The sequence below is a fragment of the Myodes glareolus genome, chromosome 13 (assembly GCF_982192425.1).
Source record: "Myodes glareolus chromosome 13, mMyoGla1.1, whole genome shotgun sequence".
In the NCBI taxonomy this organism is placed as follows: Eukaryota; Metazoa; Chordata; class Mammalia; order Rodentia; family Cricetidae; genus Myodes; species Myodes glareolus.
In genome coordinates, this window is record NC_142038.1 from 40,811,450 (window position 1) to 40,824,460 (window position 13,011).

The 13,011-nt window shown below is 42.0% G+C and overlaps 1 protein-coding gene across 2 annotated transcripts; it reads left to right on the top strand.

Annotated features, from left to right (window-relative positions):
- The first annotated feature begins 290 nt into the window (after positions 1–290).
- On the top strand, positions 291–9,640 carry Atg12 (autophagy related 12). Of its 2 annotated transcripts, XM_048419680.3 has the most exons (4): positions 299–498; positions 4,408–4,544; positions 6,726–6,788; positions 7,358–9,640. In XM_048419680.3, the coding sequence occupies exons 1-4, from the start codon at positions 333–335 to the stop codon at positions 7,415–7,417; spliced, it is 426 nt and encodes a 141-aa protein (XP_048275637.1). In that variant the 5' UTR covers positions 299–332; the 3' UTR covers positions 7,418–9,640. The 2 variants fall into 2 exon arrangements, with proteins under 2 accessions (XP_085556025.1, XP_048275637.1); XM_085699899.2 differs by lacking the exons at positions 4,408–4,544; positions 7,358–9,640 and having other exon boundaries at positions 291–498; positions 6,726–6,787.
- Positions 9,641–13,011: the final 3,371 nt, after the last annotated feature.

Consider the following 13,011-nt stretch of genomic DNA (forward strand, 5'->3'; position numbering starts at 1 on the left):
TGGAGGCGGGACCTGGGCGGGGCAGGCCGGAAGGAAACGGAAGCGTCTCGGGCCGGAGCCAACTTGCTGGAGGGAGGGGGGACTAATTCAACTGGTGGCGCGCGGAGTCGCGTCGTGGAACCTTCCGGAAGCTCTCTGCAACTAGATGACACTCAGAACTTTCTTAAATAGTGTTTCCAGCAGATCATCTAATGTACCGCTCTCCAGACACCCCAAAGTTCACTGTTGTCCCTGGCCCCCCAACCCGGCGACTGCTTTGCGACCCTCCGTGGAGCAAGGCCCACCCTCTGCACTGAGTACGTCACTTCCGCCATCGATTCTCGACGAGCAAGATGGCGGAAGATCCCGAAGCCTTGCTGCAACTCCCTCCGTCAGCGGCTGCAGCCGGCGGCGAGAATCTTTCGGAGCTCTCCCCAGAAACTGCCACCCCAGAACCCCCGTCTTCGGCCACAGTCTCCCCGGGGACGGAGGAGCCTCCCGGTGACACCAAGAAAAAAAGTAATGTCAACATCCATTTGAGTGCGGAGGCGGGAGATGTAATAGGGTTTGTAAGAGAGGCGGCCCATAAAGACGCGAAAGCTAGAAAGGGGCGCGTCCCAGAGGTGCACTTTCTCCTCTTACCGGTGTTCCCGCCTTTTGGGTGCCTAGGTGATCCGGGTGGTACTTGGAGGTAGTCAGCCTTCGAGCAGTTTGAAGCTGGGTTGCGAGTGAGATCTTGGTACTTCCGGGTAGAACAGAAGTTACTGAAATCAAAATTTAAGGTGACAGGGGCGACAAGTGGAGTACAATCCACGAATTCTGACGAGTTTCGCTATTGGCTTCCCCCAATGTGGATATGAATGAAACAATAATGGAATGAATATGGATTCTTTCTGTAGAACAAAAACCTGGAACTTTAGCTACTGTGAAGAATGCTAAGGGAGAACTCAAGGTCTAGGTGCCACCTTTTAGTTAGCTATTTATTTGGGGTGAGGGCCATGCCTTTTTTTGTGCGACATTGAATATTTCTTTAACTAGCTGTCCTCAACCTCTGTGTTGTCTTAGGAATGTGTTGCCCCTGGAAAGTAAGGAAATGGAGGTTAACTTGCCCTGAACACTGTAAAATGAGATTTGACTATAAGAAAAATCAGCAAATGTATCAATGGAAAAGGTAGACCTTGTCCTTGATTGTTCTCCTTTCAGAGACATAAAATGTAGATCCGGGTGTCTTTTCTGCTCCTTAATCTCACCAGCTTGTTTGTGCTGCACAGGAGACTTGTTTCCCAGCACTGCTCCTGGGGGAAATGCAGGTGTACGTAGCTCAGTAGTAAAACAGTACTAAAGGTCCAGGGATTCGATTCCCGGCTCATCTAGACAGGAAAAAAACAACTGACCCTGCGTTTGGAGGAAATCTGCCATGAATATATGTGCTGTACTGAGTATTTTGACAGATGACCAGTTAACTTAGAAAAAAAAAAACCTAATGTTTTTGTCTTCCAGTTAGTTGTAGCAAGGTCACTTTTAAAGGTTTCCTTTAAGATGGAAGCACCGTGCTGAGAGGTGACATACACTTTTAATCCCAATATTAAGAATCCTTTGACTAGCAAATCTGTGTATGGTCAAAGCCAACCCCGGGCCAGAAACAAACAAAAATATCTAGCTTTCTCAGTCAAAGTTTTAGTCTTTCACAGTGATGATTGCTATACAAAAAAACAAACAAAAACTAGAAAATGACCCATAATCCAAGATACTGCCCGAGATGTCTGTGTTTGTTTGGGTCTCCATATTTCCTTTCTTTTTCTTTTCTCTCTCTCTCTCTCTCTCTCTCTCTCTCTCTCTCTCTCTGACAAATTGAATTCCTATTTTTATCCTTTTGTAGACAATTTCTTTATCAGATGTTTCACATTTCCACTGTAATTTGCCGAAGAAAGATGGCATGTTCTTGACCCTACTGGCACAGGCTTCCCGGGCCAAGCTTTTGAATACCAGTGCTAAGGTCCTACTTTGCAAAAGATTGCGATTTAATTGCTGTGTATATTAACTTCTCCGGTTGATTCTAATGTGTAGTCAGGGTTCAGAGCTACAAGCAAGTCATTTTGGGAACTAAGACTACAGCTGTAATTACTATATAATTACTATAAATTACTGTGTCTCTAGCTTCTTGCCCTCTGGCTCTTCTTTCTTCAGTAGTACATTTCAGTACTACTAATTACTGCCGAGTTATTGATTGCTCCAGGGGTCGAGGGAACTGGGGAGGAAAGTATGAAAGATAGGCTAACCCAAATCACCTTTATGCCTTCCAAACTCATCCTTATTCCCAAAATAACCAAAAGGACACTTACTATGTTCTTTTTCAGGAAGATGAGCTGCATCATATGTTCTAGGTCCTGTGTTTCATTTCAGGAGGAAATGTGATCTCCTGGAACTCATTCTGTAGACCAGGCAGGCCTCAAACTCCCAGAGATCCATTTGCCTCCACTTCCTAAGTGCTAGGATTAAAGACCTGCACCACCACACCTAGCTTCAGTAGAAAACTTGAGTAAATTGATCTCAACTTTGAATGTCAAACAAAAGCGGCAAGAGTGTGATAACAATTGGACAGTTCTGCTCTCAGGACGACTTTGGTTGTAGGTGTCTCTTAAGGGAAATAAACTTTATTAAGGAGATCAGTCTTGGTTTACATATCTGTGTGCTGTGGAATAATGTTCTTATACACTGTAAAGATTTGTTTAAAAATGCCGATTGGTCAGTAGACAGGCAGGAAGTATAGGCGACTTACGAATTCTAGGAAGATAAAAGGCAGAGACACAGAGTAAGCAAGATGAGAATGCCTTACTGAGAAAAGATATAAAGCTACGTGTCTAAACTTAGACAAGAAAACTTAAGTTGTAAGAGCTAGTTAATAATAAGCCTGAGCTGATAGTCCATTATAATTAATATAAGCCTCTGTGTGTTTCTTTGGTACTGAACAGCTGCTGGACCAAGCAGGACAGAAACTTTCACCTACATCTGTGTTTTGAATCATTGAAATATTACTGCTTTCTTTGAAACTTTTTTTGGGCCCCTGATTTTTTTTTTAAATAGTATGTAACACGAATAATAAAAACTCAGAGACAGATATTGGGGTTCAAACTAAAGATCAGAAAAGCAAAGCAGCTAGCCACTTGGCTCTTAACCTCTACCTCAAACCAAAAATGGGTGATCCTGCCACCAGAAATCTTCAGATTGAGACAGCATGAGACCTGTCTCCTCCCATTTTTATTCCTCTCTAGGGCTGAGATTAAAGGTGTGTGCCACCCCTACCTGGCCTGTATGGCTGACTAGTATGACTGCTTTGCACTGATCTTCAATCAAGCTTTATTTATGAAAATACAAATAATATACCACTATAGTAATAAGTTTTTTCATTAAAAAGTTAAGTATAGAAAATTTAGTATTTACAAAAAGCCATATGTCATAACTATGAAGTAACATTTTGATGTATACTCTCATACTCTATACTAATCTGAATGTGTGTGTGTGATTCTGAATGAAGTTGAGGTTGTATACACACAGTTTTTCTATTTTGCACATTTTCTCGGCTTCTTTTTGTTTTGTTTTGGTTTGGTTTGTTTTTCGAGACAGGGTTTCTCTGTAGCTTTGGAGCCTGTCGTGGAACTAGCCCTTGTAGACCAGGCTGGTCTTGGACTCACAGAAATCCGCCTGCCTCTGCCTCCCGAGTGCTGTGATTAAAGGCTTGCGCCACCACCGCCCTGCTTTTCTCAGCTTCTTGAACTATTACTGCTTTAAAATGTGTTCTTGAAGCCAGATGGTGGTGGCACACAATTTGGAATGTGTGTCCTTTTTCTATAAATTCTGCCATAAAGCAGCTCATATTTTATTTAATCCTACCTACACACACACACATATATATATAGAATATGTAAATTTACTGCTTTTTTTCCTGTAAAAATAAATGTTTTGATAAAGGTGATACCTTTTATATGAATCCTTGTAAATCTCAAGCTATTTTAGATTTTCAGTAGTATATTATTGAGTCAAGGTGTATCTCCAAGTATCGGATATGTATTACCATATTGCTTTCCAGAAAGGTATGCCATGTTACAGTGGCAACAGCAGCATTACCACCCTATTGTTACCACCAATTACATAGGTGAAAAATGCATGATTTTTTTTTCCCCCTTGGTTGTTTGGGTATTATTTATATCATGGGCCAGATTGACTTACTATCTTTAGAGTTCTATTGTGTCAAAAGTGGTCTCATTAGGAAGAACTTTGTAGGATTAAGGGGGGAAATAGTAGAGAAGAGTCTAATATTTTTGTATTTCTCACATAGCTCCAGAAAAGTAATTGTAGATAAAGTTTGTTTTCTGAGCGGTTTCACATCATCTTCTCATCAGATGTTTCAAAACAATTTTTTTTTTGAAGTTGACATCCTGCTGAAGGCTGTAGGAGATACCCCTATAATGAAAACAAAGAAATGGGCTGTGGAGCGAACCCGAACCATCCAAGGACTCATTGACTTCATCAAAAAGTTCCTTAAACTCGTGGCTTCGGAACAGTTGGTATGAACACAATAATGATTGTTTGACTGTAAAATTCACAGTAGTTCCTAGGCAACCCTGAGTAACACGCGTACATACAAAGCTACATATTGCTTTTGTTCTATGGACTTTTGAGCAGATTCTCTGAGATGAGGTGCAGTTAGATCCCCTTTGCTCTAGAACACGGTTGTTTTTATTGTTTACCTCTGGTGGCGGTTGACATGTACATGCAGTGGTCAGAGCAATGCTTGGGAGTGGATTCTCCGTCCACCATGTTCCTGGAAGTTATGTCAGGTCATCGGGCAAGAAGTGTGCTTACTCAGCCCAAGCCCTTGGCGGCATGTTTATCATTACTGTTGCTGCTTTCCAGTCTGTTTTGTATTTTTTAAGGCTGGCGTTTTAGTTATTTTCCTCAAAGTATCACTGAATATCCCATGCAGAAATATTTGTCATGGAACATTATATTCTCTGTATATTGGTACAGTTTGGTGTTTAAATTACTTTGATTCTGTATAACTTTTGTCCTATTGTTCTTGAGGTAAGAATGTATCTTTCACATATGGTGAGAGAACTAAGACTCATATACCTATTTCATGGTATACAATATAGTCAGCACTCCATTTAGGTTTTAGTTGTGATAAGGGTTTTGTTTCTCTGAAGAACCTCAGGTATCATGCTTCAGTTGCCATCCATCTTGTTTTTTGAAACAGTTTCATTGGCCTAAAGCTCACCAAGCAGGCTAAACTGGCTAGCCAGTAAGTCCCAGGAGTCCCCCGTCTCCCTCTCCCTGTTGCTGGGAGTATGTGAGGGATAGAACTCGGGTCTCCGTGCTTGTATATCAAGCACTTTACCAACTGACCTATCTCCACAGTTAGCAGTGGATACATTTTGAGAAATACATTATTAGACGATTTTGTTTTTGTGTGATCATCTTAGAGTATGGTTACACGAATGTGTAAGCATGTGTCATGAAGACAGGATCTTACACGACCATGATCATGAATACATGAATACTAAATCATAAACAAAAACACATAGCTGTGCTTGGCATTATATGTTATTTGGTGTGGTTTGCTCTTTTGAGTAGCCCCATGAGATACAGATACTATTATTTTCACTATTGCTCGTATACATAGAGTAGGCCATGAAATGTTATTTGTATTTAGGGCCAGGACTCTTAACTGTCTCATTCAGTACTGAAGGAAAAAACTTAACCAGTATTTATTGTTGTATAAATAATACCTGTTGACTAACTGTTCGCATTCTGTCTCTCTTTTTAAGAGGAGCGGGGGGGGGGGGGGGGAGATGCTACACCTAGAATATTTTATCCTTAGATCTTGAGATGGATGTTACCTGCCAATTTTCTTCTTTTTTCTAAAAAGAAGTTGGTCAAAAGCCTCTTTGACACTATAACCTTTTGCTTTAATATATTTAGGAATTTTTTAAGCGCTAGAAATATTCTAATTTAAAACTGATTAAAGTCTAGAACAATGAATTCTTTTTTCTCGTCCACTAAATACGAAGAATGTCCAGCTTAAAAACTCAGTAACCCAGAAATTTTTCAAAAGTAGTAAAGATCAAAAGAAAAAGAGAAAAATGTGTGTAACATACCCAAAGAAAATGCCCAATATCAAATGCATTGATTTTTAACTGCAAATGTGTAGTTAGTAGAAGAAATTTTATCTTGGCTCAGTGGGAATTATTTTTCTTCTATTGGGATAGTCTCACTGTGTAGCCTAGACTGGCCTTGAACTCATGGGTAATCCTACACTCTCACCTGCTGGGATTACAGTCAGGAGCTACTATGCCAAGTAGGCATTTTGTTAATGTGTTTTGAATATCCTTCCAAAAACTATTTGTGGAAAAATCTACTTAAAACGTATTTAACTAGGGAACTGGTTCAGTCTGTAAAGGCCTTCCACCCACAGAGATGAAGATCTAGTACCTCCATGACCTCAGGGCCCTGTGCTGGTCTGTGTGACCCTAGTGCCTGGTGGGGAGACGGGCAGACTCTGGATCTTACTGACCAGCCAGACTAGTCATTCGATGAGCTCCAGACTCGGAGAGAGGTTCTGTCTCAAGCAAGAGAGCCACCAAGGACGCCCAGTGTTGATCTCTGGCACAGATGCCATACACAGTATTTAAAAGTGTCTTAGTTACAAAAAGGATACCATTTTGAATCTATTTTTTTTTCCCCTTTAGTTTATTTATGTGAACCAATCCTTTGCCCCTTCCCCAGACCAAGAAGTTGGAACTCTATATGAGGTAAGTACCTTCCCCTCATGGGTATCGTGTCTATTGAACAGTGTGGATTATTGATTCATGTCTTTAAGAGCTAGCATGCCATCTTAACTGTCAGTGGGGGAAAAGCACTTTGTTCTCTTATATCATGAACACCTTTAACATAGTAGGATCTTTATAATTAAGCTTAAACAGTCAAAGGATAAGTTTTATTTAGAAGTAATTTTTTGCTTTCTTAGAAATTTTGTCTAATCTGTATCACTTGTTCATTGTTCATTGCCATCCGTACTTGAGATCTGACTCCAAAAACTTGATAAAACCGCACTAGAATGACCCTCTCAGCAGTGCTGTTTATGGCAACAGTCATTAGTAGGTGGACTAGCACTGCCAGGAAAGAGCTGGAAACACCTGACCAGAGATGTCATGAAGGCAATGAAAGTATTTAAGCCCATACCCAAGTTCCCTAGTTTTGTTGAATGTGTGTAATTATTAACACATTGATAGAGGTATCTTTTGGAAAATGTAGTATGTCGTAGAACTCTTTCTTAATCTAAAGAGTCCGTGTTTAATGTGTTGTCTTTTTTTTTCTGTAGTGTTTTGGCAGTGATGGTAAACTGGTCCTACATTACTGCAAATCACAGGCGTGGGGATGAGCCACCGATGAACAGCTAGATATCGTCACAGAAGAAAGAAAGGGCTCGGCTTAATGACTATCAAATACTCAGCATGAATCTGCCATGAGTTGTGCTTTTGTGTAAGAAGACATCATAAATGGACTAAAAAGCGAGATTTGCATTACCATACAATCATGAAAGACTAGTGCGCACATTACCCCCTCCCACTCCTGTTTCAGATCTGCCTCCAAGGTTAGAAAGGGGGCTAGAACTCTATTGCGGGTTCTCAGGATGACTGACGTTCCTTGTGGAGTTGGCACTGTGTTCTTTCCATGGTAAAGACTGACTGACTTACTGAAGGGTTTGTGTTTCGAGGTGGTTTTTTTAACTTATTCAGGGAACCTCTGTTTGTTTGGAATATGGAATGTTTACATTTGTCTGTATCGCTTTGTGAAACCAAGCGCACTGACTTGTCTCAGTGCCTTAAGTTATCCAGTAGAGGGCAGTCCAGTTGGCAAAATGATTTGACAGTTGTGACATCTTTGCCAGGTGATTGGAGGAATGACTGTTGAACCTAGTTTCTAGTTAATGTGTAATCAGGAAAGCAACTATGTTGACAGACTGGAAGAATTGGAGGATGTGCATAGTTTAAAATTAATCATGCCGGGAAACAATTGTACGGATTGTGAGCAAATGAGTCCTCAACGCTTTTCAGTCCTGCCATTTATGATGCTTGTGCTTCAGCCTGGGCATTGAGATCACACTTGTAATTCTAGCACTCAGGAAGCCTGGGCAGGAGGAGGGGCAGGAGTTCAAAGCCAGTCTGGGCTGCAAAGAATTTATTCCAAACAGACTCCTGACCCCCACCCAGTGTATTCCTAGTGTCAGTTATCTGTGTCAAAGCCATTGACTTACTAAACCCAGCAACATCATCAAGCTTTTGATTCATCCCAGCCCTCATATGTAAGTTGTGTGTTTTTAGTTTGTTTCTTTGCTGTGCTGGAGATCAGTATACACTCGAGGCAATGGCTCTGCATAGCTGCATCTCCCACACTCATTGAATGCTTCATAAAGTGTTTTCCAAATTGAAAGCATTCAAAGATAGTGATTTAAAAATAGCCTCCATAGGCCAGGCGGTCGTGGCGCATACCTTTAATCCCAGCACTCATGAGGCAGAGGCAGGTGGATCTCTGTAAGTTCGAGGCCAATCTGGTCTACAAGATCTAGTTCCAGGACAGACTCCAAAGCTACAGAGAAACCCTGTCTCAGAAAAAGCCTCCAATTTTATGTGTCTTTCATACCATCATGGAAAACAGTATTACTGTTACTGGTGTCATTAGACTGGTCGTTGCTTGAAGTAAGATTTAACTTTTTTTTCTCATGTACCATATTTGTTACGCTTTCTTTTGGGGGGAGAGAGTGTGGACTCTGCCTAGCCTGGAACTCACAGAGATCTGTTTACCTACTCTGCATCATGAGTGCTGAGATTTGAGGTATGGACCACCTTGCCCTGCTCCATATGTGTCTAAGAGTATTTGAACCAGAACCAGAACCAGACATGATAGTGCACACTTCTCCAGCACTCAGGAAGCTGAGGGATGAAATTAACCCTTCCCCTCCCCTGAAAAAAGCGTTCCAATAAATTAAATGTCTAACCCGATTACAGGATTTAAAGTATGTCAGAATTCCAAGGGTTTGCTTTCAAAAGTGATGATAGAAAAAGACTTGAATTACTCTTGTTTGTTTTTTCTGAGACAGACTGTGTCACTCAGGCTGACCTGCCTTGGGCTTTTGGGTGCCAGGCTTGGGCACCACTGCTTCTGGCTCATTTTTAGCCCTAATTTTTAGAGTGTACTTTATAGTAGTACTCAGCTATGTGAGCATGGCGGATGCTGTGTGACAACACAGCACAGTGCTGTTGGCTGCTTGTTTCTGTCCAAGAACGAGTTTTGGATGTCCCCTTATCAGCATCGCCCTGGAGTGAGTTAATACAGGTGATAGTTCACAGAGGGAGGATGTGGGCAGTGACGTGTACACCTGAGCTCCATAGGGAAAGGTCTGTTCTACCTCTGCCCACTGCGAGGTTCCTGAAAGAACACAATGGTAGATACTTAACAGGAGAAATAATGTTGGATTTATTGTTTGCTGATGTTCTAGATGACAGAGTGCTTATTACCTCCATAAAATCAGAAATACTTGAGTTTGAATTTGTAATTTTTACCAAAATAACTTATTGCCATATTAAATCAAAAGTTAACTAAATATGTTTGCCTAATTTTCTTCCCCCAATAGCTTTGAGGACTATGTAGGGATTTATACTATCGAATTGTTTTACATTGTCTGTTGGTCTTTGTCCAATTTTCAACACTTGTCAGCTGGGAGCCCATGACTGATGGGGTGACTGGACAGTTTAAAGTATCTCAGGGGCAGTTGAAACTTAGGATGAAAGGAGAATGAACCTTCGTTCTTTATTTCAGTTTTCCCTGTGTGTGATGAGTATATGGTAATATCTGCACCCTGTGCAGAGGTACAGCAGCACACAAGTATATATGAATATTCCACGCCTGTCCTTCAAATTATTTATGCCAGGGATTTCATAATGAGTTTTCAAATATTTAGAACATATAGCAAATTAAAGTGATTTGTTACTAATCAAAATAAGATTGAATTCCTAACTAAAGAATTTTTAGAAGTTTTAACCTCAAAGATTTTGGGGTTTTTTTCTTTTTATAATTTATCTTAAACAGATTTATTATGATTTATTATTATAAATTAAAGATTTATTGTTTATTATGTAGTCTTCTGCCTGCATGTGTGGCTGCAGGCCAGAAGAGGGCATCAGATATCATTGCTGATGGTTGTGAGCCTTCATGTGGTTGCTGGGAATTGAACTCAGGCCCTGTGGAAGAGCAGCCAGTGCATGCTGATCCCAGTGCTTTGGAGGGAGAGATAGGCAGATCTCTGTGAGTTTAAGGCCAGCCTGGTCTACAGAGCGAGCTCCAGGACAGATCCCAGATCCCAAAGTTACACAGAGAAGCCACGGGGCGGGGGGGGGGGGGGTAAGAAAGAAAACAAAATTGTAAGCTCTGCCTCAGATTACCTAACTTTAATCAGCCAGTTTACCTGTGTGTAACTTACGGTAGGGTAGCATTACATATTGCAGGAGTATGAAGATGAAAACGGCTTGTTACGACGCTCCCACTTCATTGTCCAGGTATTGTAGTATGCTGAGCAAGCCTTGGGCAGGAAGAGAGCCGGCTCTAGGAAACTGACTGACGGGAAGGCTGAGAAAACGTGTCTTTCTGTACTCCACCATGGCTCTTTGCAGCCTGCACTGGATTAGTTACTCCCTGGCTTGCCTGTTCTTTGTTTTCTAGACCTCCTCCAGGGATTCACTAACTCTTCACTCCTTCAAGCCCCAGCTCCTTCAGGGTCTAATTGGGACTTTGAACTCTTCCTTAAAACCTATGAGTGACTCAGGAGACCCTCCTCCTCCTGAGAACATTTGAGAAAGCCACGGCTGTGACAGCACTTAGCTGTGTGCTGCTGCGGCATGCATGCCCCATCACTCCATGATCGTGGGGTCTGCAGATGGAAAGGGGGGGTACTTCTGTTTCTTTTCACTGACGGAATTAAGAGGGATTTAACTTCGAAAGGAACAAGGAAGGAAATCTGTAGCTTTTGTACAGCAGAAGGTAACAGGAAAAAAAACAGTTGCAACACATGGAGAGGTTAATGCTCTTAATATATGGATTCATTTTGGATAAGGCAAACACTAATCAGCAAAACACCACAGGGCCTGGCGTGGATCAGTGACAGAGTCCTGGGTTAATCTCTAGCACCCCAAATAATTAAAAAGTGAAAAATTACTAATGAATGTGGAAAGACCTTGGGTGATTAAAGAAAAATCTAAAAACTTCAGATGCTAATCATTGCCTTTGATCCATGACACCTGGAATGGAGTAAACAGATTATCCTATTTGAATGTAAGTCTTACAGGTTTGGGGGTATTGGGTTTTGTGTTTTGTTGTTTTTCCTGTTTTAGAAATACTAGAAAGTGGGAAACAAAAGCAGTGGGCAGCACTGGTTTAGCTTGCTTTCTTCAGTGCATGAGAGAGCAAACTTGAACGGCCATGAGTTGAATCTTAGAATTTAACTCCCACAGTCCTTTCACGTCACAGGAAATGGATACTAATCCTAACATGGGTTACCACAAGGCTCCAGGAAACTCTGTCCAATGTGAAATGGCTCCTTTTCCCGAGCTACCTGTAACAAGCCAATCCGCATTCCTGGCTCTCCCGTGGGATTCACAAACCATGCCAATCCTTCTTTCTCCATTCTCTTTCCGTCTTTACTCATCTTCCAAACCAGCTCACCTGTCTGCAGATCCTGAGAGCTTTACCTTCAGAACTTCTTAGCGCTCAGCCATTGGCTCCTCTAGCCCTGCCGAGTCCATTGGACCTGCAGTCCTCCTCCCTTCTCCACAATCTGCCAGTCACAGCCAGTCCATGCTCTGACTTCAGACATTAAGATTGTATCCATTCCAAGGACTTTTGTACTTGGTATTTCCTCCTCTTGGAAGGGTCTCCTCCAGTTAAATGCACTTGACCTCTCTGGTTCCTCTCAAACATCACTTTTAAGGACATCTTCCCTGAACACTGTCTACACTGGCAACTCCTCACTACCCAGCTCCCCCTGCTTTGTCTTTCTCCACCATGTATACTGCCAGTGTCTGTCCATCTCTCCATGGACATTGCTGTGACTCAACCATCCCCTTAGACTAGAACCCATCTGCGGACAGTGACTTAAAACGGAATTTGGATTGTGTGAACAAGCTTGGCTCCGAGTACATGGTTTTTATGTTCTGCATTTGTGGGTAGACACATTATTTCCAGAACTCTATTACTTGTAGCTCCTTTCTCTCCAGTGCTGTCCCAGTGGCAATATCTCACAAAGCTATGTCATTGCCCTTAGCAAATCAGTATAGTAAAACTACCTGGATCTTGACATTTGGCTTATATAAATGAAAATAATGCCAGTGACTACCACAAGGTGACTTATACAGCCCTTAGGAAAAATTCAACTGCCCTGTACTAAGTGTGAGCTCACAAATTCAGATCCCCAAAGAGAAACCACAATAGAATGGTCCTAGCCGCTTACCCAGCTCTCTCACTACCGTTTCCGCCTACCTCCCAATAGGCACAAAGCGCGGTGTGCTAGGTATTGACGGAGATGGGAAGTGTTGGCAGTCACGGTGGCCAGTGTCTGTCTGTAGTTACATCTCATGGGAAGCTGATGATTTAAGCCAACTGAGCCCCCAGTCAGCCTGGGCAACAATAGACCTAATCTCAAGAGTCCTGCATATCCTAGTTTTTCCTCTCTGATCGATTCTTGTCAAAGAACCGGGCAGTGGTGGCGCACGCCTTTAGTCCCAGCATTTGGGAGGCAGAGGCAGGTGGATATCTGAGTTAGAGGCCAGCCTGGTTTACAGAGGAAATCCAGGTCAGGCTCCAAAGCTACAGAAAAACCCTGTCTCAAAAAAACAAAAATAAAGGCGGGGAGGGAGTTGTACTTTTCCTGTAAAATCAGGGAGGGGGGAATGGACAGGCAATAAAGTCATGAATGGATGGAAA